The sequence below is a fragment of the Sardina pilchardus genome, chromosome 24, assembly GCF_963854185.1.
Source record: "Sardina pilchardus chromosome 24, fSarPil1.1, whole genome shotgun sequence".
In the NCBI taxonomy this organism is placed as follows: domain Eukaryota; kingdom Metazoa; phylum Chordata; class Actinopteri; order Clupeiformes; family Clupeidae; genus Sardina; species Sardina pilchardus.
Window position 1 is genome coordinate 17221277 of NC_085017.1, and position 27934 is coordinate 17249210.

At 41.4% G+C, this 27934-nt stretch overlaps 2 protein-coding genes across 2 annotated transcripts in view; one reads left to right on the forward strand and one right to left on the reverse strand.

Annotated features, from left to right (window-relative positions):
* LOC134072867 (ATP-binding cassette sub-family B member 10, mitochondrial-like) overlaps positions 1-543 on the reverse strand; it is a 42265-nt gene extending 41722 nt beyond the window's left edge. Inside the window, exon 1 of the mRNA XM_062529737.1 lies at positions 1-543. Within this exon, the coding sequence (XP_062385721.1) occupies positions 1-415 (415 nt within the window). The 5' untranslated portion in view covers positions 416-543.
* LOC134072868 (prolyl endopeptidase-like) lies at positions 120-27934 on the forward strand. Its single transcript, XM_062529738.1, has 16 exons — positions 120-256; positions 632-729; positions 1092-1166; positions 6570-6703; positions 9143-9273; positions 9578-9787; positions 10100-10221; positions 11075-11180; positions 11416-11607; positions 15210-15407; positions 21625-21728; positions 23001-23137; positions 23274-23368; positions 23723-23854; positions 26820-26976; positions 27470-27934. The coding sequence occupies exons 2-16, from the start codon at positions 688-690 to the stop codon at positions 27762-27764; spliced, it is 2130 nt and encodes a 709-aa protein (XP_062385722.1). The 5' UTR covers positions 120-256; positions 632-687; the 3' UTR covers positions 27765-27934.

The following is a 27934-nucleotide window of genomic DNA, read 5'->3' on the forward strand; positions in this document are numbered from 1 at the left end:
TCAACAGGCGCCATCGCTCCGGGTGTCCCAGGCGCAGTAATCTTCGGATGTCTTCCAATGGTACTGGCTTGAGGGTTTTACCAGTCTTCGTTGCGTTGTCTTCACTTTCAACCCCATCTTGACCGGCAGGTCTTGAATCAGTGGAGGTAGTGTAACAGTGCTGTTTGTACGTCGAGAGTCTCCATAGATCCCGGGGTGATGAAACCTCTCCAAGTCGGATACTGGGCAATGGCGACCTGACCACAGACTCCAAATGGTAAAGTGGCATTCGACGTGATACATATTCTCGTCTCTTCCATGTACCCTTAAGAACTGTATCTTCCACCCAGTACGTACGATTTGGAAAACAATGTGTATTCCTGCGCTTCAGTAAGTTCACTGCTGTGCATTTTGTTAACTTATATAGGAGTTTCATCGTGTATAAATTAGACCTAGCTGTCAAATGGTCAACCGCACACTTTTTGCCACACCAGAGCCAACTTGCAAAGCGACTTGTTAACTTCAATTAACACCCGGATCTTCCATATGGGTAAAGATGACAGCTTTCGGTCCTTATTGTCGCCGGGCCGGTGGAGGAGGAGACTCGATGGTAGATACAGGAAGCGCATTTTTAATTTCACTTTCATTACAGGGCCGCACTCAGACTAAAATAAACTCCTGACAAATCAGACAGACAGCTGTAGGATAATGGCATTCCAATATCCCACTGCAAGACGCGACGAGGAGAAGGTAGGTGTCGTTGTCAAGTTGCATAGGCTACTTCACCGTGTGATGTGTTTGACGGGTGTGTAGTATGTTGAGGTCATACGAGGACAGGAATGTCAGCAGTCTTTGTATGTAGCCTGTGGTTAAGTGTTCCCCTTTAGGCCTACTTACCAGCTCATCTAGAGTTCTCCTGAATTCTTGATAAAAGCAGCCTAACCTCTTTTAATACAAAAAGAAATAAAGCTCTCAAAGCATAGGCATGGAATTTCTGGAGGTTTGGGCTTATTTGATATAAGTATAGCCTAAGCCTATAGGAAAATGTGTGTGTGGCCTCACATAGGCTGTATACCTAATTGCTAATAACTCATTTCTGCTTCATTGTTCAGGTGGATGACTATCATGGAGTCAAAATCTCTGATCCATATGCCTGGCTAGAGGACCCAGATAGTGAAGAAACCAAGGTGAAAACGGTGTTCCTCGTATCTGCATATCCAGCCTGTACACAGTTTAACTAATGAATTCATGCCATTTTCTCTACTGGAGCTCAAAACCGTTTAACAATTTTAACGATCTGAAACAAATGTGAAACGCATCTTTGTGGGCAGATCTCGGGTGCAGTTGCTAATATACCTCTGAAGTTTGCCTACAAAAAAGCTACCATCTTTGCCCATATAGCCTACTGTAAAGAGATCTGGTATCTTGAACATTTTCCTATGGGAGAATAACATGAGGATTGAATTATCGCCCCATAAGAGCCCCATACTGCCAAGCGTTTTACAGCATTTTGACTGATTTTCCAAGACCGACAGAATAGTGAATTCTATAATGTAAACACTGACACTACCAGAAATAACTCTCTTCTTTCATCAGGAAAAATATGTTTCTTTCTACCTTTTCCGTTCTTTTGTAATAGGTAGTAGAATGGTTGCTTTCAACAAAAACACCTGTTTTTGACCAAAAAATGGAGAAAACATCGGAGATGTCTGCTGAGCTGAGTTGTGGTGAAGTAGGCCTACCCTCTCCCTGGCCTTGGTTGTTTGCAACGATCGCGACGCTACTGTGGCACATATGGGGAGAACTGGAATGAATTAAACACTTTAATTACGTGTAATTTCAGCGTAAGACATCGTAAAACACTGAAAGCTAATATTATGTCACTAGCAAACTACATCTACCCTCTGTCAAATGCATTTGCATTTTCAGCCGCGTCCAACTGTCAGCTGACATAACATTTAGGCAATGGCATATGAAAAGTCAAGAAAAAGGACATATATTTTCATTTTTAGCAACATTTATGCAACCATGTAATAAAGGTGATCATGGATTAAAGTTTTCCGTCATATGACGGATTTCCGTCAACCGGAGGCGCTAGAGGTCAATCATGAGATTGATGCAGATACGGGGAGAAAATATTGGTGGGGGGGGGGGGGGTGGGAGGGCGCTGCGGGGCGCTGCGCGATCTCCCTTGCAAGCTGCAGTGATGGTTACACCTCTTGTTGAACCTTGAACCCTGCTTTGTGATAGGCCTGTGTTTTAGCCTATGTTAAAATCTTCGTTGTGCGCAAAATAAATAAATAAATGCGTTCGTGCAACTGCGTTGATGAACATTAGGCTACTGCCACTATTAGGCTGCTACTACTAATAATATCATCATCATCATCATAATGATACAATAATAAACGAGAGAAAGGCCAATTGAAACAGATGAAAGAACAGTCTTGATTTATAGCCTACTTTGGAGCCGCATGCTTAACATAGCCTATTAGGCTTTTGTAGGTTAAACAAGCTTTGCAGAAGTTCAGGAAAGCTGTCGTTTTTTCGGTTTAATTAGACTATGATTTGGGCTAATTATTCTTCATAAACGTAGAATGAAAATAAACAGTAGTTTCGCCAGTTGTAATAGTAAGCTATAGAATAGCTTCAGGACATCCACGCACTAACTGCGTAAAGTTCTGCGTTGTTTGCGATGACTTCTTGTCCGCACTCGCTAGTTCCCCGATCTCATCAAATTAGACTACTTAGAGGTCGGCAGTGTTGGGGAGCTTAAAGATGAATAGTCAAAAAGAACATGGATATAGCCTACTTTCGGTCATTATTAATAGAGTCGGGTGCGCCCGAAACGCAGAGACAGACAACGGAAAAGTGTGTGTCTGCGCCACGCCACATTAGTCTATCCTACTGTTTAGTTTAACTGCTAATTTCTCTAAAAATAATTATAATAAGCCAACAAGGTTAATTTATACAATTCAAAAGGATCCAGTAGCTTAGGCTATGTCTATACAGTTCGCCTAATTTGTCTTCTTCAAAGAGAAAGTCGTAGGTCCGTTTCCAATAAACGAAATATAATAGGAGTCCTATGACTGACGCGTGTTCTTTTAAAAACGTCTTGTCTTCCAGTTAATATTCTTGAATGTTTATTGTAACAAACAGCACAGTTCTCATACAATTGACACGACCAACACGGTCAGAAATACCGTGGAACTCCTAACATTTCTGCCGTGCATCACGCTCTTACCCAACAACTAAAACGTCTTAAAGTGACATCCACCTTTAATTAAACAACATGTCACCTAATCACACTAAGTAAAGTTACACCAAATTATATCCTGACATCAGAAAACATCAGAATTCTTTAGCATATTACATTTCAAATCAATTATTCAAAATCCTCAATAACAGAGGCCTATCTGACGGTTAACCAATGGCTGTGAGTTTTAATTGTTTTCAATGTTTTGGAGACATACATGCATTTTAGGCATAATGCTGGCCCTAATCTCTGACTGAAAGTGCACAGAATTTATGCATTTACATAACAGTATTTAATAAAGTTTCTAATAAAATTGATTAAATACTGTTATGTAAACCCCCAACCCCCTATTTGGCCAACGGGCTATGGCCGGCCCTCGGAGCACTCTTAATAAGCAACAGTGTGCAGTATTGAATAGCTAGGCCTACTTTAAAATGTGTTACTTGTAAACGGAGGGTACAATTAGTCTGTATGGCCCTATTTTATGGAGGTCTACGCTAAGGCCCTTTGATTTGCCTCACTTGCGTGTGTCAAATTTTTTTTTTTTGGACAATTTTTTTTCAGTCAGATGAGTTTTTTTCACTTTAATCCATGGGTGATTTGTGGCAACCTTTACATGTCTTCACAGAAAATGTATAGTCATATAGAATAGACTGACTGTAGATGTTCTGCCGTGCTCTGTTTATTGATCATAATTCGGGAATTCATATAGAATAGAGTGACCATAGTTGTTCTGCGTGCTCTGCTCCCTGGACGAACTGCACTACAGCAGGGAAGGTGCAGAAGAGGCAACGATCCTTACTATGGTCCTTTTGTTAAGGTATGCAGTGTTGGGGAGTAACGCATTACATGTAATTGAGATACGTAATTTAATTACAAAATAAATGTAACAGTAATATATTACAGTTACTGTAGAAAAAATTGTAATTCAATTACAGGTACTTTTGAAATTTTTCAAAATTACAATTTGAATTACATCTTAATATTGTCAGCAAAACCTTGCAAAGAATATTGTATGTAAAAATACAACAGCCATAGTTTGATACGAGACCTTCTGATAGGCTCTATCACGTCTACAGCGCCATCGGCGTAGGCCTACATGCCTGCCTGTAAACATGTTATGATTATCATTATATTATCCTCACAAAAAATGTGATGCTAATTCATGTATTGAATGTCCTTGCTGCGCTTGTACAGAACTGCTCGGCAGCCTGTAGACCAAGGGCGAAATCTTTGCATGGATTTGGGGACTATATATATTATTAAAAAATCCGAAAAGTAATCAAAAAGTAATCAAAAGTAATTAGTTACGTTACTCAGAAAAAGTAATTCAAATAGTTACACTACTATTACATTTTAAACAGGGTAACTTGTAACTGTAACACATTACATTTCTAAAGTAACCTTCCCAACACTGTATGTCATAAATGAATAGCTTGGAAGCATATCATCGTACCCTAGCCTACATGTCAGTGGTGTAATGTCATTTGACTGCCATCAATGTGAAACATCACACCCGACAAGCGGTGAGCAAGTGCTTCCAATGTAGAAAACGCATCAGATATACATTAGACAAACACACATGATGCTTTGTTAGATTCTGAAATGTCACGGGTCCGGACCGTAGGTGCGAGGGCCCGCATCGCCGCTTGCAGCTATATGTATAGTGGAATCCTCATACCGGAAACGTTTTGCCCTTTTTCACCAACTTGGCATGCTCTAAAACTCTTGAAATTTGGCAGCTACCTGTGGAATTGATAACTCTACTGAGAGACAGACCTCTGGCCTAGGGTGTGGCTCAGGGACTCTATAGCGCCACCGAGGTGCAAGGCCCTATATTATTTTTGCTCAGATTATTTCTTCTGGGCCACGTTTTGCCCTTTTTCACCAACTTGACATGCTCTAAAACTCTGGAAATTTGGCGACAGAGCTCTGGCCTAGGGCGTGGCTCAGGGACTATATAGCGCCACCTAGCGTGTAGTCTGTTGTGGTTGACACATACATGCATGGAAATGAACCAAATTTGGTAGGCATGTGTGTTGTATTAATCTAAACAAGTTTTACATTTAAACTATATAGTGAATCTTAGAAGAATTTGAGTTATGATTATGATTATGATTTTTGCACATCATATATTATGAAACACTTCTCCTCCACGGTTTATCGAAATCATGCCATATTAGCACTAAAATGATCTTGAGGGGTTGCTCAAGAGGAATTGCGACCAGATTTTTTAATTTTCAAAGTATATTGAAATGGCGAAGGTTTGAATTATGGCGTCTTATTAAGAAACAGGAAGTTGGTGTTATAGGCAGAAAAAAGGTTATAAATTGGATGTAATTTGGCAGCTACATGTGGAATTGCCTCTGCTAGTCAGAGACAGAGCTCTGGCCTAAGGTGTGGATTTGGGACTCTATAGTGCCACCCAGCAGCACATTATCTGTAGCGGTTGACACAAGCATTCAAGAAAATTAACCAAATTTGGTGGACTTGTGTGTTATTGCTATCGCTAGTCAGAGACAGCTCTGGCTTAGGCTTAGGGACTCTATAGCGCCACCTAGCGTATTGTCTGTTGTGGTTGACACATACATTCACGAAAATTAATCAAATTTGGTGGGCATGTGTGTTATTGCTACCGCTAGTCAGGGATAGAGCTCTGGCCTAGGGTGAAGCTTAGGGACTATATAGCTCCACCTAGCACATTGTCTATTATGGTTGACACATACATTCACGACAATTAGGTAGGCTTGTGTGTTATTGCTGCCGCTAGTCAGAGACAGAGCTCTGGCCTAGGGTGTGGCTTAGGGACTCTATAGCGCCACCTAGCCTGTTGTCTGTTGTGGTTGACACATACATTGATGAAAATTAACCAAATTAGGTGGGCATGTGTGTTGCTCATGCCCATGCCCACCAACAAGTACGTGTTGCTTTCTTAGATTCCAAAATGTCACGGGTCCGCACCGCAGGTGCTCGGGCCCGCCATTGCCGCTAGCGGCTATATTTGACTCCATCCTTGAGGGTCACCCAGTGCCGGTAAAATCACATGGGGCTTACCCTGTCAACGTTAGCTTTGATTGTCTTTAACGATTGATAACGTCACCTAGAGCTGTAGCGGAAGACATTTTGCAAAATCAATGTACAGTATAAGCCGCGGCTAATAGTCGGGAAATTACGGTAGGTGCCTGATGTCTATGACCAGCTTCAATCTGAAATCTTATTGTTGCTTCTTATACAGTATGCCCTTCACCAAATAATAGTTTTGTTCAGTGCAATTTCACAATTGCAGGCTTCCCAGTCTTTATATGCTGCCCCATAACCTCTCTCTCTCTACCTTTAGGCTTTTGTGGAGGCACAGAATCAACTGACCATGCCTTTCCTGGAGAATTGTGACGTGCGAACGCAGTTCCACCAGCGTCTCACTGAACTTTACGACTACCCCAAATACAGCTGCCCTTACAAGAGAGGGAACCGGTAAGTGATGGGATGGGGGAGTACGTGGGAGATGGGGAGTTGGGTGAGAGGGCTTTGCACTTCCCAGCATGCTGTAGTACCTTTGGGCGGTAGAGCTTGTTTTTTCATATTATGGCGTGAAATGTTGTCATTATTACCTGTTAGAATTTCAATATACTGTATGGGTCAAATTATACCCAGTTACCCTACATAGCGATATGCAGCGCTTTTTTCGGCTCCAGAACAGTTGGTGAAGATGTTTTAGTTAGAGGGTGCGTATGCGTGTCAGCCAATATTACCCAGTGCGTCCATGCTTTTGTTTACATTCCATTTCAATTACCTGGAACGCTTTAAAGTAGGAGGAGCTAGTACACTTCAGGTAGGAGTAAGTCCCACATCCCATTGCCCTCGAACGCAGCAATAGTCCCATTTACAGTAAGATGTCCAATACTGATCTAGATCTGCTTAGATGTGCATAGTTAGATAGATAGATAGATAGATAGATAGATACTTTATTGATCCCCAAGGGGATATTCAAGGTCCCAGCACACACAACATACAATACAATGTAAATGGGAAAATATAAAGCAAATCAGCAAATCAACATGACTAAAGGAGCAGTAAAATACTATAGATAAGATGTGCATGAATGTACTGAGGATTGGTACTGTGATCCAGTATGAGGTGTGTGTCAAGTTGGTAGTGCAAATAAGTCCAACAGTGCAACAGTGCAAGATTAAATTCTAGTGACCAGCAATAAATATGTACAGTACAAAATGTAAGCATAGTAAATGCAACAGTGCAAGATTACATTCTAGTGACCAGCAATAAATATGTACAGTACAAAATGTAAGCATAGTAATAATAATAACAGTACTAGTATAAATATATGGACAATTAAAATAAACCTAACATAGTAATAATATAAGAGTTATAGCAGCAGTGCAAGGATAGTTAGATATGGGTGCAGACATTAGTCATTGGTCAAATATATGGACAAAAAGAGGGTAGACATGTGAGCCATAACATGTAAGTGTATAAGAGGGTGGAGGTGCAGATATGCTATGCATAGAAGTCCAACTCTCCTTTTCCCTTCAGTGAAGCATTGTACAGCTGTATGGCCCTGGGTACAAATGACTTCCTCAGTCTGTCTGTTGTGCATGTCATGGAGCGTAGTCTCCAGCTGATCAAGCTCTTCTGCTGTATGATAGTGCTGTAGAGTGGATGACAGTCATTGTCCAGGATGCGGTGTAGCTTGTTCAGTGTCCTTTTGTCTGATACTGAAGTGATGCACTCCAGATCAGCTCCCACAACAGAGCCAGCCTTCCTTACCAGCCTAGTTATTCCATACAGGTAGACACAGTGTACAATATAGCCGCTTTCAGACAGACATGTATTTACGCAATGTTCACGGACATTTTACGGTAGTTTTTTTTTCCGTTGTGCTGTCTGAATGCATATGTCCGCATATCTACTATCGGAACTTTTCCTGCTGCCGACGTAGTCATGTTTGCCGCCACAGCTGCTATGTGAACAGCAATCGCGGAAAAAATCTGCACTTGTCAGTGATGATCAAGGGAAGTATTACGTGTATTTAAAGTGCCCGATATCACTGAACAGTTAGCCTACATCTCTCTATCTGTTTCGACCTCACTCTGACTGTCACTACGGCCTAAAAAGGGATGGTGACGGTCATCCCTCGGTCTCACAGATCCATAGTTACCGTCGTAACCTACGGTAATGCAGCAAGGCTGCTCCCGGTGTGAAAACTACACTCGCATGCACAGCTGATAGCGCGGCCACATTTATTAAGGCCCGATCACATTACAGGCGGCATGCGCTGCGCTCACCGCTAGGTTGCTCTTGGTTGAGATAACGTTCTACGATTTTTGTTGCTGTTACCGCTCCTATTTCTATGGTTACTGCTGGGCTCCGCGCAAAAGACCATTCACTTACAGCGCGCCGCGGTCAAAGTTCAACATATTTCAACTTTGACCGCGGTACGCGCAACAGCGGCAAAGCGGCAGAATGCCACCGGCGCTGCGCTTTGCTGAGCACAGCGGCAGACCCGTTTTTGCGCTCTCAACCCATTGAAATTAATGGGTTTCATAGCGCATGCCACCTGTAATGTGATCGGGCCTTTAGGCGTCATGATCTGCCCAGCGACAATTGACGGAAGCCCAATTGACGGAAATTCTGCATTAGATGTGAACAACAGGTGGCCGTATACTGTACATTGCGCCTATATGCTTCATGGCTGAATGTCCGCTACCGTCAGAAATGGGGTAAGCAATTATCGCAAAATGTGCGTAAAAACCTGTCTGAAAACGGCTTATGTTTCCATACTTAAAGAATGTTTATTCCTTCACTTTGCTTTCCTCATGATCAACAAATCTCCTTTGCCAGGGCAAAAAGTTAGTTCTATGTCTGCTTTAACAGTCATACTGTCCCCCATTCCAGGTACTTCTACTTCCACAACCAGGGCCTGCAGAACCAGGATGTGCTGTATGTGCAGGACTCTCTGGACGGTACTGCCACAGTGTTCTTCGACCCAAACACCCTCTCTGAAGATGGAACTGTGGCCCTAAAGAGTGAGCTCTCCTCTTGAACTTCACATGATGTCACAAAACACAACTGACAGACTCCATAACACATTGATGGTCTAAGCCTAGAGACTCAGCTTTGCAAGTGCCAGATAAAATAGGAGACCTAATCTGTCTCTTTCTCCCCCTACCTGTTTTAATATTTCATTCTTCTTTCTTGCTTTCAAAGAAGGTAAATTAGTCTTTTAGTAGGCCGATGTAGTGCGCACCCACCATGTCTGTCTTGTGTCTCTGAACACATTCATACTTGTTCTCTGTTTTACCCAAACTCACTCATCCCTCTCTGCTGCAGTGTGGAGCCTCTCTGAAGAGTGCGAGTACTTTGCGTACGGCCTGAGCACCAGCGGCTCCGACTGGGTGACGGTGCGCTTCATCAAGGTGGACGACCGGAGCCCACTGCCCGACGTGCTGGAGAGGGTCAAGTTCAGCTGCCTGGCCTGGACTCATGATGCAAAGGGCGTCTTTTACAACTGCTACCCTCCTCAGGATGGAAAGGCAGATGGTATGCCTTGTCAAATATACTGTTTATCTCTGTAAGCATGAGTGTGTGGGGGAGAAGGTGAACAAAAAAGGAAGTGGGGTGTTGTGAAGGTGTTTGTGCATAATGTTGTTGTGAATGTTGTTGTGAAGGTGTTTGTGAATGTGTATGCATGGATGTTGGGTTGACATTTACATGCCATCTAGATATAATGTACAGTAGTAAATTGAGTTACAAAAATGAAAAAAAAGGAATTGATCGTTATAGGTTTGAAAAGCACAATGCAATAATATTAATCGACTATATTTCTGTTCCTTGTTAATGGCAACTCCACAGGCACAGAGACAACATCAAACCTCAACCAGAAGCTCTACTACCATGTGATAGGTTCCAGACAGTCTGAGGATGTCCTGGTGGCAGAGTTTCCTAACAACCCAAAGTGGTGCAGTACAGTAGAGGTGAGACATCTGCTTATTTTGGTTAAAGAAGCCTTAGGCCTACAGTGAAATTAAAACCACCAACCTCCATGTTAATTCAGGGTTTTCACAGGGTCATAAAAAGTGATACAAAGTCTTTATTTGGTAATAAGTTATGTGAAAGTCTGGCGATTAAATACATTAAGAATGACTGTTGTTTTGCAATAGGATAAGTATTTCATGTCAGTGTGTGCAACGCCTGCTTCTAGTGCTTCCGGTAGCCTATGTAAATATATATACAGTGCTCTCCATAAGTATTGGAACACATGCTATACAGTAATTTCCCGCATATAAGCCTCATTGTGTATAAGCCGCAGGACAGTGTTTTAAGCAAGTTAAAAGAAACAAAACCATATTAACAGCATATTAACTGCCCCCCATAACTGAAAAAAATTTGCAAAATCAATGTATAAGCCGCGGCTAATAGTCCGGAAATTACGGTAGTTGACTATAAAGAGGAATATAAAACCATCTTTTGGAAATTGATCTTAATGCCTTAAATAAGAATAATGAGGAAATATCCAACCTTTAAGGACATCAATTTTCTTTGTGAAAGAATAATGTATTGTAAATAAATAAATGTTTTCCTTAACATACAGTGAAGTATTGGAACGCCTATGTTAAAATTCCAATAGAGCCAGGCAGATTTTTATTTATTTTTTATTTTTTAAATGGCAGTTATTTCTTGGATCCAGGCACCCTGATAAAGTTCCCTTGGCCTTTGGAATTAAAATAGCCCCACATCATCACATACCATCATTTCGTGCTTGTCACCACTCTCTTCAATTAATCTGTTTACCTATATATACCTTTATCTGTCTCTGTCTCTCCATAGGTTTCTGATGATGGACGCTATGCTCTTCTGTCCATCACTGTGGGCTGTGATCAAGTCAACCGGCTATGGTACTGTGACCTGCAGCAATTTCCCAATGGAATTACGGGTTAGTATCTATTTGTGTATTATCTATATTTCAGATGTTTAGTAATGGTTCCATTGCTGTGTCTGGCACTGTAACTCATGACAGAATTTGCTGTTTACTACATACAAATGCTTCAGGCATCCTTGATAATGGCAACAATACTGTTATACTTTTATCCTATACAATACCTTCCTGTGAATTCTGCACTGTCTACTATAGTATGGCATACTGTAATATCTACTCGTCTCTCAAACAGGGATGCTGCCATGGGTTAAGCTGGTGGATAACTTTGAGGCGCAGTACTTGTACACCACCAACGAGGGCAGCGTCTTCACCTTCCGCACCAACCTGGAGGCGCCGCGCTACCGGCTCATCAACATCGACCTGCAGAAGCCAGACCCCACCCACTGGAGCACCCTCATCCCTGAGCACCCCAAAGACGTCCTAGGTGAGCTGCAAAAGACCACACGAGCGCAGATTTACAACCATTCAAGGGATTGCAGTGCATAGCATGTGAAAGAGCACAACCTAAGCTTTCCAATGATGTTGGATGCTAGTTGCTGTGGTAGATAGTTCGCAAAGAAATTAATGTTGAATTTACATGAAATAATCATATTTACATTCTGCACAGCTCTGTCCATAAACTTTATTTCCATATCAAAGAATCACAGATCAACTGTGTGACATTTGCACAAGCTTATCCAAAAGACGTTCCGGATCGTTGGTCTGATTGGTTGAAGGACTATCCAAGCTATTTTTAGGGCTGACTGTTCACACTGCCTTGGCAAGTGTCCAAATCGGATATGGCTCTGTTCAGACTGGATCACATAAGTAGACAACAGATCTGACAGGTTGCTGTAGCAACGAAAACAAACGTTTCTGCCATCAGGAGGAAATACTTGCTAATTTGATGTGATTAATCATAGAACAATACAACTAGGTGAGTGTTCATTGAATGCATGCATGCAAGTGCGCATTTGCGCGACAGAAACCAAAACTAATCGGTGGCAAGCTCCGCATCAAACTGTTGGAAGGCTATTTAATTATTTAACGTCTATAGACCTCAATTACGTTTTTCAACTAGGAGGGCTCATGGGAGGGTTTGGGAAAGATCTGGCAGAGCTTAACTAAATATCAGGCTTGTAAACAACATAAACTGACGACATAAACTGAAACTCGATAACGTTGGTAGCAAAGCCCCGCCTCAACCTGTTGGAAGGCTTAATTATTTTATGCCATTTAATAGAAAAATATACAGTAATTTAATTGTGCAACCTCCATGGAAAACAGAGCAGAGACTATCTACACTGTCTATCAATGGATATTGTTTAGTGCACTGAATCCTGGGTACGGTCACGAGACCAAGCTACAGCAAACGGAGAGGGTTAAACCACAGTGCAAAAAGGCGAAGGGAACCCGGTGCGCTTTGTGTTCACAATGCCTGGATGAGGCGAACTGTACCGCTGACTTTTTAGCGAACCATACTGAGACCACCTCCCGAGGTGGTCTCAGTTCGGTTCGTTTTAAAGCGGTCTGGGTACGGTTGGAGTGTTCACATATGCGCAAAAAATGCTGAGTCATCGATCTGAGTTCGTTTAGATGGCTGAAAGGGACCAAGTGTGAAAACGCCCTTAAGATCTCCAGATCAGTTAAGCCTGTGCTCGGCCGTTTACCATCGATAAAAGCTGCTAGTGTGTGTGTGCGCGCAAGAGTGTTTGTGTCTCCCTCTCCCTCCTGTGTCATAGAATGTGTCAATCAGTTTTGATGTGTCCAGGGGGGAATATTTAGGAGTTCAGATAGGTTAGCTATTGATAAGGGGAAGGATTAGAATAAGGGGTTCTAGGACGTTTAATAACTAGAATCAGAGTAGAATCACTACTACAGACAATTGCACTCATTGATGCACTTATTACACTCATTGATGCACTTATTGTGGTTTTTCATTTGTTGCTCTTAAAAGCTTAAATGTTTTGGCCCCGGCAGTGGCGCAACTGGCTGGGGCACCTGCACCGTACGCCGGCGACCCGGGTTCGATTCCCGCCCCGTGGTCCTTTCCGGATCCCGCCCCGACTCTCTCTCCCACTCGCTTCCTGTCATTCTCTCTACTGTCCTGTCCATTAAAGGCATAAAAAGCCCAAAAAAATAATCTTAAAAAGCTTAAATGTTTTATCATGTTGTAAGTCGCTTTGGTTAAAAAGCCAAATGTAATGTAATGTAATGTAAAGTAAATTACGTGTGATTAAAGACTACCTTACACTAACAAGATTTGGGAAAGATTCTTGAAAGATTGTAGTCTTTTTAGTAAAGCTTGAATGAGGGGCATTAGTTAAAAGACTACAATCTTTACAGAATCTTTCCCAAATCTTGTCAGTGTAAGGTAGGCTTAAGTTGTGTTGTGTGATTGACGAGTGACTTAGTTAGCGATTGACTGATTAGCAGAGTTCAGTTTGTTGTTTTCGAGCGGACACCTCCTGCTGCCCTTGTACTAGCCTGTGGGTCATTCCACGTCAGTTCAACCAGAGCGCATGCAGTTGCGCCTCAAAAAAATCTGAAAAAAATACAATGTGTACCTACCGGTATGTTACCAAGAAGACTAAGGTCAATACTTTCCTAGTTACACAGGCATTATTACGGGGAGAGAGGGGTGTCAATTTTGTTTTGCCTCTATTTTTGTCAAAGTTCACAAGCTCATTGCTCAAGAACTGAAATATGTAGGAGACTCAAATTCTCAGGCTGGTGCATAAATAGGAATAGTATGCAGTAAAATCACCACAAGTGGTCCGGTGATCCTGCATAACAGTCCCTCAAAGTTGATCAAAATGTTATTGGGGTTCTTGGCTCGGCTCTGTTTAGGCATAAAGCATGAGACACTTTACTCAACATGATTTTTTTTTTCTCTTATTGAGATCAGTAGAAGCACTCTCAGAAAAAGCAATGAAGAGAGAAGAAATTCCACCAGGGACTGAACAGCAGACCTCACAAGTTTGAAAAATAATTTTGGATCTCATATTCAGAGCACCCTAACACCTTGTGGAAATATACAAAGATGTTTTTTTTATATTTTTTTCTTTATTCTCCATTACCTCTTCCTTTTAAAATCACCAATTTGACTTGTCTTATGCTAATCTTTCTTTTTCATTTTCCACCCAAACATGAACAAAATGCACCATTGAGATCGATATGTTTTGTCCCCACCCCTGCAATATCGGTGATTCTGTGATTTTAGTGCCACCTGTGGTTACTTTATACAAAACATATTTCTCAATAGATCTAAATGGTGCATTTTGCCCATGTTCAGGGTAGGAAATGAAAAAGAAAAACAAGTCAAATTGTGATGATCGTTAAGTCATTATTAAAAACAAACGTAAGTCAATATGAAAATCATGTAAAATGCTTCTTTATAGTGGCGATGACGATACCAATTATTACTAATCAAGGAGACCGATAACCGATATTTTGAATCAATATGTCTGCTGTAAAAATTGAAATTGGTGCCAAAACTTTTCAAATACACAAAACTTGATTTTAAAGGTACACAATGCAAGATGTTCACCTTTAACCTTTAATCTGATGGTAAACAAACCTGTAATAGCTGAATCGTTCACCTAGCATAGCTTTACATCTTAGACCAGGGATGGGGTTCGCTAACTGCTTCATTTTATGTGTACGGACCCTGAGCAAGCTACTGATGAGGTTTGGTGCTGTTTTGGAAAATATTATTGGTTAAAAAAAAATGCTATTTGGGAAAGCGTTTACTGTAGTTCACTGCCCTTAGCTAATCCACTGTTTGTGATTTGGGACTGTAATGTACTGTAGGCTCTGCAGTGCTTTATCAGCAAAATGTACTATCTCTATGGCTTATGATCTAATGTGTTTACACATAAATAGTAATTCCACAGTATTGACTTATGCATGTGAACATTAGGGAATGACAATACTGTTGTATTACTATTTGTATGCCTATGTTTAAGGTTAAATATTGAGGCTCAATTTTTATTTGTACATTTTTATGTGCACCTGCCTGCTTGCCGGCCTGTCTCTTCTTCCCAGATTTATCGACCTGTGTAAACCAGCACCATCTCCTGATTAACTATGTGCGTGATGTAAAGGATGTTCCACAGCTGAGAGAATTGTCCTCAGGCAAGCTGATCCGAGACCTGCCACTTGATGTGGGCACAGTGGTGGGCATCAGCTGTAAGAAGAAGCACTCCGACTTTTTCTATAAGTTCACCTCCTTCACCACGCCAGGTATAGTAAAAAAAAACACATGCTATTACTTTAGAAAGATAACTATGTTAAATGTCATTACACCGGTGTGTTAGGTTTTTGAGGTTCTAATATTCCTATTAATGTGACATACACCTGAATATTGAGAGAATGTTTTATCTCCCTGTTTACCCAGTTTTGATACGAGTGTCTTCTTTTTTGTCATGCCATAAACAGTTATGCAATGTTGGCAGTAGGTTTAAATAAGTGACTCATTATTTATGAGTCAGGAGGATGATGCCTAAGCTTTGCTGACTCCTGACCACTTCAACAAGGAGCCATTTTGGACTAAAACTAGCGAGCTGACTATCTAAAAGACATACAAGAAGCTTGGAATGATAAACAACATTTAAGCCACTAGAGAAAGTGGAAAATGAAAACATTGGAATTTTACAAAAATATTTCACAGATTTTAGTTTTGGGACCTAAATATTAGGTAGACAAATGTAGCAAAATCTGAGATGGTGCAGCAACCATTTTATTGGATTTTGTCTGATTTGACACGTAATGAACCTATAGACAAGTGCAATAATTAAACAAAACTAAATCAGTGAGAACTAGAAAACCACTCAGAGAGTGCACAAACCCCCACCAAGCGAACACATCTCCTGCATCCAGAAGGTGAAAATTTCATCGAAATCCATCCATAACTTTTTGAGTTATCTTGCGAACAAACAGACAGACAGACAAACAAATAAAACAACAAACAAACCCCGATGAAAACATAACCTCCTTGGCGGAGGTAAACATGTTTTGATGTTTTGATTCAGGGTTCACGGTAAGCTATTTTGTTGCTCTGATTGGTTATGTCTATCCAAATGAGTGCAGAGTCATTTTTCCCTGTGTTGGTTGAAACATACCCCATAATTCGGTCCAAATCAAGCAGTATTAGACTCAAATTCTGAATGTGTAAGTCGCTCTGGATGTCAGCTTAATGAATGAATGTGAATGTAGTCTTTACAACTTATTTGCAAATGTGTAGCAAGGCATAAAAAGTCCTCACTTTAGATGAGGTCACAAAATATCATTAACTAACCACTTGTATGTCCTGAGTTAATCATGAATTGTAGTATTAGGAAGTGGTTTATAAAACATGTATTCACATCCTTACTAATCATTAGTGCATATGTATGTAACAACTGTTATGGTAATAGTACTTCACTAACAAAATGTTATTGCCAGAAATTAAGTATTAGCAACAATTTATACATAATAGAAATAGGCTTATTCACTATGAACAATCATTACTTTGTGAAAAAATGCTTAACTGATGATAAATTGTGTGTAGTTATTATAAAGTGTTACCGTAAAAACAGTAAAAGAAAATCCTAGTGTTAGGGCTAATCCTCTCGCCTGCAGCAGCCCATTCAAGTTGACTTGCATTTGAAAGAACCGCTTGTGAACCACTTCATTTAGTCTGACTTTTTTCAAATTTGTAGTAAAACGTCAAAACATTTTTGAAAGTTCTTCTTTCTTTTATGTAGCCAACATCTTTGCTTTCAAGGTTCAAACTTCAAAAGTCTTATATGTATTTATAGTGTGTTTTTTTACAAGGCTTGAAGACATCAGTCATTTGTTATATGTGACCCTGCAAAGCAAAACCAGTTGCTTTGGTCAATCTACAAAATTAAGTTATTGTGCTCACATGAACGGCCATAAACTAAGCTTTCCAACGATATGTATATCGAAGGTATTACAGAAACTATCGCTAAGATAAACGCATCCAAAGTTGACATGGTTCTCCAGTCACAATATGCCAGAAGAGGAGAAATCAACTTTTTAAGCGGCGTGGACAACGGGAATGACTGCTGAATCTGTTGAATCTTCACCAGGTTGAACAGTCAAAACGTATGTTTTTCCGTGAAATGAATTCATGACATGAAACTGTAGACCAGGGGTCTCAAACTCAAATGAGCTGGGGGCCACTGTAACCAACATCAACTGGTTGGGGGGCCGCATAGGTTGCCCCCCCCCCCCGTATACTGTATAGCCTACCTATCTAATCAGCATATGATGTCTGGATGACAACTACCTCGAATTATGCACCTCTCAGTAAATACTGAATGTTGAACATATTTGAGCAGTTTTACTTTACTTTTTTTGTCCTTTCCCCTACATAAGAAATTAACAGCAAAACAGTAAAATGTAACAACAGTTAACTATGGCTACGCCTACTAGGCTACTAACACAACGTTTTTGTATACAATGAAGTAGCCTGGTCAAATCAGTGCCTGTCAAGTGACTTTGTAGTTTTTCAGCTGTCTGTACGGGGTCCAGGACACTATAATCTCAATTACCACTGGCACCTCCATTATGTTGGGCAGAGGGTCGAAGCATGGTAGCCCTAGAAAACACTGTCGTTCACTCAAAAGACGCACCTTCACAGACGCACCCAGATCACTGTCAATTACGATCGATCATAATCTCCAAAAGGCAGACATACTCCAGAATCAGATATGTGAATAACAGACCCAAGACCTCATGAAACGTGATTTTTTGTTTCAACATTTGATGTATTTCTGCTTCAGTTTGTGCAAAACTATGTCCTGCATGCATCGCTTTCGCGTCATTACAAACCGCACGTCTCCTGCGTGTAGTTTAATGAGGGGGCTAGTTCGTGAAAACGTTGCTTGAATCGAAACACTTGATGTCTAGCAGGTGGAGTCTAGGCTACAAATGAGACTTGTCACCGTACCTCCCGTCTGTTTTAACCCGTGTCGTTTATTGCATAAAAAATACCCTCAAGGGGCGACTTAGGCATTATTATTTTGACAGAAAGTTGCGGGCTGGAACATGTTGCAAGTAAACAACTGCTAATTCGTGTTGTTGTCACGAGCCTGAGCTATGGTAGCGCAGCCATAGAGCCCAGTCCACTAATATAAAATGCCCAGATGCATGCGCGGGCCGCACTAACATTAAGCTTCGACTTCAGGCCGGGGGCCGCAAAATATCATCTCGCGGGCCGCAATTGGCCCGCGGGCCGCGAGTTTGAGACCCCTGCTGTAGACTGTATGTCGAATTATGCGAAAATGTGAAATTCAACATTTTAACCCGGAAGTTTGTTTATTGTGGATTTTCTCAAAATAGTATCGTGCGACAAGTGACTGATTTTGCTTTGCAGGGTCACATATAGTTGTATTTACACTGAATTATAATAAAAACTAATTGCATTACCCACTTTACTGACATATCATTATTGTTAAGGTCTTCTAGAATATAACCATACTGTATGACACTTTTGCATAGGCCTAGATGGTTTTAGTTGGATGAAAAACTTAAAACTGTCAAGGTGTAGCAGACTGTCTCCTAGTGTCTGAAAGGCCCCCGGACATCTGAGTGTTAAATATGCAAATGAAGGCCCGTACACACCGAGTCTAATATTTTGGACTGAAATATTTGCACAAAGTTACGCAGGCTATTAATGAAACCCCAATTGTAGCGTTATTGAAAAACGTTGCTAGTTGCAAACAACCAGTCGTGGTTGACGTAGTAGTAAAAGATGTTTCAACGTTGCAGTTCAACCTTCAACGCTGTCAACCAATATCAACGTTGATACATCATATGTTAGTTTTGCTAAAAACACCTGTTTTTGACCAAAAAATGGAGAAAACAATCTTTTTGTGAAAATCAACTTTTTAACATTAACGTTTCGTGAGTATGTCAACCACGGTTGCACTGTTATCTCGTCAGTCTCTTTTAGGTTGCTATAGACTCTGATGGTCGCTACCACTAGCAAAGTCGTTGACAGTCCATAGCAATATCCAAATGTAAATGTATCATACCGTTCAAGTGTTTTCCATCCTTGATGTAAGAAGTAAGCATATTTATTCGCTGGACCGTGTTCAAGCTAGATCCACTGTGGTCGATCTGTGGTGGTGGTGTTTGCTGTATGTCTCTGCATGTGGCTCTGCAGGTGGATACTAATTGTCCAAATGGCACTGGCGTCACCTAGCGGTTCGGATCGCTAATACAGTCTATTTACCGGCCTGATTTTTAGTGAAGCTCTGCCAGATCGTTCCCAAGCCCTCCCATGAGCCTTCCCCATTGAAAAACGTCATTGACGTCTAAAGACGTCATTGGCAGTCAATGTAAGTATTTAAATTGACGTTTAAAGACGTCAATGGCAGTGAATGAGTTAAGTGTAACCCTACCTTACACCTGCATTTGGATTCCCCCCTATGACAAGAAACATTTCAACGTTGAAAAAGCTGTTGCAAACAACCAGTCGTGGGCTAACGTTGATGCAACTGCAGCAATTTTTAAAAAGCAAGAATTCAGGTTTCATTCAGTGTTATGCCTGCCTTGTTCGTAAGACAAGGATTCCCCCCCATGACAAGAAACATTTCAACGTTGAAAAAGCTGTTGCGTCGACATTAGCCACGACTGGTTGTTTGCAACTGCAGCGATTTTTAAAAAGCAAGAATTCCGGTTTCATTAAGTGTTATGCCTGCCTTACACCTGCATTTGTTCAAAAGACAAGGATTCCCCCCTATGACAAGAAACATTTCAACATTGAAATAGCTGTTGCGTCAACGTTAGTCCACGACTGGTTGTTTGCAACTGCAGCGATTTTTAAAAAGCAAGAATTCAGGCGTCAAAAGCCATGACGTGAAACATTCGAACAAACCACAAGCAGCAATCCTGCAAGTTTGACATTCTGATTGGTTGACGCTGAACCGTGTCATAGCTCATTACCATAAAGTTAACTGACGGTACGTGTCCATTATTGCGGCGCGTAGACGCTTGCAGACGCCTAGACCCTCTCTTCTAAACTAAAGTGAAGATAGCTACTTAATACGTAACACTATTAGCCAGTGCAAGTAATTTTAACATATTTTATTGAAATACTCACAAATATCATTACCATGTTCCTCCAAAGCACCTTTCTGTCTTGGTTCAAGTCGCCAACAAGGTCATTTTGATAGGGTGCAGTGGCAAACTTGTTCTAAACTTAATGGCTTAGCCGCTGTGTAACTTACTGTATATATTTTCATTAAACCGAGACGATTAGCAGGCGGAACAAATATTTCTAGCAGGCTATGGTTCCGGACCGGAGGACTAGAGCAAAGGAGAACACTTGTTTACCGAAGACGTACTTTCATTGGCTAGCTGCCTCGCGTTTACCGCTTTCATTTGCATAAAGTTCAGCAGAGCCCAACTTCTTGACGCACCGCCTCTGTTCAAATGACCGCGCTGCCTTCCCAAGGTGCATTGCGGACGCGTTAACGACGCCTTGCCGCTCTCCATAGGAAATGAATGGGCTATGTGCGGCGCGGTGGCTTTTGCCGCGATAATGGACACGTAACGTCACGTTACGTGTCCATTATCGCGGCAAAAGCCACCGCGCCGCACATACAGTAGCCCATTCATTTCCAGTAAACAACATTGCATCAACGGCAGCTATAACGTTGATTCACCGTTGGTTCAACGTGTGCGTGCTAGCTGGGTATGTTCTACTGCCGATTACTAAAGAACGGAAAAAGGTAGAAACAAACCGTTTTTTTTCTCATGAAAGAAGAGAGTCTACTCTTTCTTTTGGTAGTTTCGGTGTTTACAGTCATAAAGCTCACTGTTCAGTGAATCTTGGAAAAACAGTCGAAATGCTGAATAACGTCTGGCAGTATGGAGTGCTCTGCACTGAAAATGGCTGGCCGCCAATGAGTTGAACACGTACGTGTACATAAGTACAGTGATTAGGTAAATGTACTTAACAAAATTACTGTCCACTCCTGCTTTTCAACAAACTTATCCTTGTCCTCCTTCTCCTAATTGCCCCATCCTCCATATCCAAAAACAATGACAACATTTCAAATCCAGAAAAGAACAAATCCTTCCAGATGGACCCTCATCAGCTGCCCTTTAGTGGTCTTCCACTTAAAAGGAGATCCTCTTTTTGTTAATGACAGATCCTTGAACCTCATACTAGCATTTTCCGTCCATGAGGCTGTCAAATAAGGCTACAAAGCTGCTAATCCCAAAATTGCTATGCATTCACACTACAACACTCCTCAGCTAATGAACACACACTAACCTTGTCTGAAAGTACTGGAGGATGGAGGGCAAGTTGACAAGAAGAATGGGAAAGACTTACTGTGTAGACCTCCATGGGTGGTGAGTCAGGATGGGAGCTCTCTGCTCTGCAGAACCTGTGTGGCCTCGCCTCTCCACTCCTCTTCGCCTACTCCTCTTTTCTCCCTAGGGATAATCTTCCACTGTGACCTGAGCCAGCCTTCTCTGGAGCCACAAGTCTTCAGACGGGTGGAGGTGAAGGGCATCCAGCAGGAGGACTACCAGACTTCACAGGTGAGCCCGACACCACCAACAGCAAAGCAGTAACAGCGACTAGCTACAGGATATAAGCATAGGGTTACCAAGCATAGTGACAAATGTATTTTTATTGTACTGCAGTCATTGCATTAACACTGTCACAAATTAACTAAAGCTTAACATTTATTACTAGGAAAAATCATTTTGCTAATTTATACCCCAGTTCCTAGGCTATATGTATACATGGGTGGATCAAACTTTCAGATGTGTCTGCGCACAATTGCAAAGAAGTTCTCTATGAACAAATTCCTTAAAAGCCACACTATTTCCATGAAACTTCTAAAAGACGACCAACTCATCTAAAATCGACCTTGGTCATGTTTCTCTAGATGATAAAAGCACTTCTATTTCTCACTCCATTCATGCTTGATTGCGCCCAGTGTAGATTCCCAGGACATTAAAAGACCGGGCTTCACGAAACTTTAGGCATGTAGCCCCATAGGGATGACATGTCTTTCTTACAGCTTAGCTCACCAGATTTCATGTGACAGTCATCATTATCCCCTCATACACACACATTATGCAAATTGTAAATGAACTCACGGTGAACTTGAGCTTCCACAGGCATGTCAGTGAAACTGAACGAACACTTGAATGTTCTATCACATTTGTCATAAAGTGAATGCATAGACATAAACAAATGTTCGGTCACATCTTCAGTAGACATAAGTAGTCGACAAAATAAATATGTCTGGCACACATGGAAAGCTATATTGACCATGTTCTTCTTCGTCAGTGGTGTTTTTTTTTCAGTGGTGTCAAAATTGCAATTTGTGATCATGCACCCGATCACACCTTGCTTTTTCATCAACACCCCTGTGGGTGGGCGGTATAAAGCCAAGCCAAGCCAATTATAAATTATTAAAAATAAATTATTTATTCCGTGTCTGAACAAGTGTTTCATTGGCATCACACACAATTAATTACAATAAAATAGTACAAAACATATATTTAGATTTTCTTATTGCTTAATCAGAGAAGTCAGAAACTAGTGCCATGTTCCAGTGGGGAATCTTGTTATGATTAGTCTTGGTAACTATGCAATCCTTTCAGCTCTGAATCTTTGATTATCAATGATGACTGCATTGGCCAAACACTAGCAAAGACAGTTGCATCGCACCTGGCACCGCTATGTGTAGGGTGTAAGATAATGACGAAGAATAAGTGTTGCAGCTCCTGTGTGTTGCATTTTCTTGATCAGATTTTGCTTGTTTGGTTTGTGTGCATGTGTGCACATGTGTGTTTTAGGTGTTCTACCCTAGCAAAGATGGAACAAAGATCCCCATGTTCCTTGTGCATGCCCGTGGTATCAAGAAGGATGGACTAAACCCTGTCCTCCTCCATGGTTACGGAGGCTTTAATCACTCCATTCAGCCATATTACAGGTGAGTATAACTGAGGGACAGAGAGAGATTTATTCATTTATTGTTTGCATTCACATTGGTGTAATTAAAAAGATTTTCTGAAGTATTACTCTGTAGCCACTATGATACTATACCCTTCTCTTCTCTGTCCTCACAGTTCATCATACCTGTTGTTCATCAGACACCTGGGTGGCATTGTGGCTGTGGCCAACATCCGTGGAGGGGGAGAGTATGGCCAAACCTGGCACAAAGGTACTACACCCCCACCCCTACACCCGGACACAGAAAACACAGAAAGCAGTGCAGACTCAGAGACACACTCATTCATTTGTATGGCCAGATTTCTAATGGACAGAGTGGCTGCAGCCAACAGCTAACACAGCCAGGCAGCTACAGCGCTACACTCTGGGGGCATGATAACTAATTATGTCACAACAGCAGACCTGCTGTCAGTGGCTGTGTGTTCAGTCCTGCTGTTGAAAGCCAACAGAGGGGCAGTGACGGCTGACTCCAGATCAACAAGGAGATTAGAGTGTATTGCGTTGTGTTGTGTTGTGTCCTTCAGTGTGTGTGTGTGTGTGTGTGTGTGTGTGTGTGTGTGTGTAGGTGGCACGCTTGGAAACAAGCAGAACTGCTTCGATGACTTCCAGTGTGCTGCAGAGTATCTGATCCAGGAGGGATACACCACATCCAGCCGCATAGCCATCAATGGAGCCTCCAACGGAGGACTGCTCGTGGGTGGGTGCCTAAGCCCAGCAGGAGTGTGTGTGTGTGTGTGTGTGTGTGTGTGTGTGTGTGTGTGTGTGTGTGTGTGTGTGTGTGTGTGTGTGTGTGTGTGTGTGTGTGTGTGTGTGTGTATGTGTGTATGTGTGTGTGTGTGTGTGTGTGTGTGTGTGTGTGTGTTTCTTTCATATGAAGATAAGAGATATATTTGTATGACCCCCAAATCAGAAGTTGTGTAAAATGCAAATAAAAAACATATACTACATCAACATAAACCCATATTTGTCTGCAAAAAGTACATAGACAACATATCAAATGTTGAAAAAGACATTTGACTATTTTAAAGCAAAATCAGTCGCTTTGCGCACAATGCTATTTTGAAAAAATCCACAATAAACAAACATCCGGGTTAAAATGTTGAATTTCACGTTTTCACACAATTCGACAGTATACAGTCTACAGTTTCATATCGTGAACAAATTTCACGGAAAAACACTGTGAAGATTCAACACATTAGCAGTCATTCCCATTGTCCATGCCGCTTAAAAAGGTGATTCTGGCATATCTTGACGGGAGCACCATGTCAACTTTGGATGCGGTTATCTTTGCGATAGTTTTTGTAATACCCTCGACAGTGTTGTGCCTGAACGCGTTCATTGAACGAAAGTTCATGAACTCGTTCATAATTTTGGTGAACGTGAACTGAACGAACTGTATTTCTGCCTGATGAACGACACTGTGAACGCGTTTATTCTGGTGTCTGTGAACGTCATGTTCACTCTTTTTTAATTTCGTTAGGTTCAGGCAAAAAGCACACCGTTAATAGCACTAAACTGTTGCCCAACCATTGCGTGCGCTTCTTTGTCTATGCCAGTATGTCTGAATTCATATTTCCGTAGCCTATACTACCATATTTTTTCCTGCTGTCGACCTATGTTTTCGTATTGTTGCCGCCACAGCTTATAGGCCTATGCATGCAATCGCGGAAAAAATCGCACTTGATGATCAATTACGTGTAGCTTTATAAAGCGCCCTATGTCAGTGAATAGTTCCATCTCTCACGCTGCAGCTAATGCAGCAAGATAGGCTATCCTCCTCCCGGTGTAAAAACTACACTCTTCTGAGCGCGGCCGCATTTCTGCCCAGCGATCCAAAGCCCAATTGATGGAAATTCTACTTTAGATGTGAACAAACGGAGACCGTATACATTTGCTTCATGTCTGAATTTCCGCTACCGTCAGAACTGCGGCAAGCAATTATAGCAGAATGTGCGTAAAACCTGTCTAAAATGGCTATTTCATGTTAAACTAATGAAATATTTGCTGGCTGTGGCAGCAATTTTGAAAGAGTATAGGTCGCAACATATTGAAAAAATTAACTGAACTAGTTCATTTTTTGGAGCTGTGAACGTCGTTCATAATTTGGAATTATGAACTATGAACTGAACTAGTTCATTTTAAAATTTGTGAACGATGAACTGAACTAGTTCATGTAGAAAGTGAACTTTCCCAACACTGACCCTCGATATACTGTACATCTCATTGGAAAGCTTAGTTTATGGCAGTTCGTGTGAGCACAATAACTTAATTTTGTAAATTTTACCAAAGCGACTGGCCAAAAAAGGGTCAAACACTCTAAAATTTTGTTGGACCGTCTTAAGGTTTGATTAAAGCAAGCATTTGCTGTGGTATGGTTTCTACAAGCTTCTGCAATGTCACAAGTCACAACATTTATTTTCGTCCAGCGTTGCATTCATTTTTCACCAAGATCTTGTATTGATGGTGGAAGACTCGGACCATGTGCAGTCTTCTCCAGCACATCCCAAAGAATCTCAATGGGGTTAAGGTCTGGACTCTCTGGGGTTCAATCCATGTCTTTCACAATTTGAGCTGGATAAATCCTGGCATTTTCATTTTGGAATATGCCTATGCCATCAGGGAAGAACAAAATCCATTGATGGAATAAACTGGTCATTCCGTATATTCTGAGTCAGCTGACCTCATTCTTTGGGCACATAACATTGCTGAGCCTAGACCTGATCAACTGCAGGAACCCAAGGTCATAGCGCTGCCCCCACAGAGAAGTTCTTACCTATTTGCTAGTGACATCCAGAAAAAAGTTGGGACAGGGGCTTGTTTTCTGCTGTGCTGCTTCACCTCTTCATTAAACAGCATTATGTAAATGTTTGGGAACTGAAGAAAGTTGAGTTTTGAGGATGAAATGTTCCATGCCTTTCAGCTGCTCAACAGTCTGGGTTCTTCTCAATCATGTTTTTCATTCCATGATGCACCAAATTTGACAAGTTGAACTCTAGACAGACCATTTAACATCTGGACTCTTCTTCTATGGAGAAATGTGGTTTAAATATGTGCAGAATTAATCCTGGCTTTGTTTTCCGGAAATATTCAGGGTCTTCCCTGTAAAAGACACTGGGCCCGAGTTCAGCGGTGATGTAGGTAGTGGAAACGTGTTGCTAGTATCAAATTTAAAATGGACATATTTTCCATGAAATAGTAAAAATTGTAACATTCTACATTACACTGTAGATATGTCAGCTAAATATGGGTTTATGAGATTTTCAGATTATCACATTGTCACATTCTGTTTTTATTTGCATTTTAAACACCGTCCCAACTTTTTCTGATTTTGTGTTGTATTTGATATGAACCAGTAAGCTATAGAGTATGTGTACATGATGCTGTGTATGCAAGTTTGTGTGTGCGTGCGTGTGTGTGTGTGTGTATGTGTGTGTATTAAATGGCAAAACCAAATAGTGGAATTGGAAGCACATATTGTATAACTGCAAGCAATCCGTTTTGGTAGAGACCGATTTAATTTCACAACAACAATACTAAAAGAAGTTTATGTTACAAGGAGAGCAGATTAAGTAGGCTAAGTGTTTCTAAAGGTTTGTAGGTGGATACAGTGTACATATACATGTACAGAATATGTTGTAATGTCCATATGTTCTTCATCGTAGCGGCATGTGTGAACCAGCGTCCGGAGCTGTTTGGCTGTGCTGTCGCTAAAGTTGGGGTCATGGACATGCTCAAGTTCCACAAGTTCACCATCGGCCACGCCTGGACCACTGACTACGGCTGTGCGGACAAGCCTGAGGAGTTCCAGTGGCTCATCAAGTACTCTTTACCTCTTTCTCCATCACACACACACACACTGACAATTATTTGCTTGGTTACTCTGAAACATAAACAATTCATTAGCCTGTGTGCATGTTTTTATTGTGGTTGCTGTGTTGCCCCTTTGATGCTCTGATCTTTAAATGTCAGATCAGCACCTCATCATTCTCTTCAATTACATTACATTCAGTACAATGTACATGTTCCCTCACATCAGACACACTGTACATACAGCCACATGGTACTTTTGCTCACCTCTAATCCTTTTACCACAGGAACATTAGCAGTTTTCTGTCTCAACATTAATATGTCACTGCACATGTATTTCAATGCCTGTGTTGGTGCTAATATATATATATATATATTGTCTTTTGTTATCTGGAATTTGTTTACTTCTTCTTTTGCTCTTTGTCCCTTGTTCTCCTTTGACTTCACTATCAATCCCACCCACAACCCCTCAAGTTTCACCTCTTTTATTAATCCTGTCCCCTAGGTACTCCCCTCTGCACAACCTTCCTCCTGCTTCATGCGACGGCCCTCCATACCCAGCCATGCTATTGCTGACAGGGGATCATGATGACCGCGTGGTGCCCTTACACACGCTCAAGTTTGTGGCGGCGCTGCAGCACGGCGTGGGCCACAACCCTGTTCAGCGGCAACCGCTAATGGTGCGTGTGGACACCCGTAGCGGCCACGGCGATGGCAAGCCCACCAAAAAGGCCATCCAGGAAAATGCTGACATCTACGCCTTCATCGCCCAGGTGCTGGGCCTCAGCTGGAGGGGCTGAGGGAGAAGGGGGAGGGGAACAAAAGCACAGAAAACATACAAAGCTTAATGGAACAGAACATTCATTTGCTCTCAATAACTTTTACACACCTCTGATTTAGAGATCATCAAATACAACATCAAAATAAAATACTTATTCCATCACTGCCAATAATAAAAATAATGAACATA

What these genes read in the sequence shown, in the direction of transcription:
- LOC134072868 (XM_062529738.1), top strand. Translation starts at nt 688, where the DNA reads ATGGCATTCCAATATCCCACTGCAAGACGCGACGAGGAGAAG. An exon ending in CAGATAGTGAAGAAACCAAG is followed by an intron (nt 1,167 to 6,569) that starts GTGAAAACGGTG and finishes CTCTACCTTTAG; the next exon opens with GCTTTTGTGGAGGCACAGAA. An exon ending in ATTTCCCAATGGAATTACGG is followed by an intron (nt 11,181 to 11,415) that starts GTTAGTATCTAT and finishes TCTCTCAAACAG; the next exon opens with GGATGCTGCCATGGGTTAAG.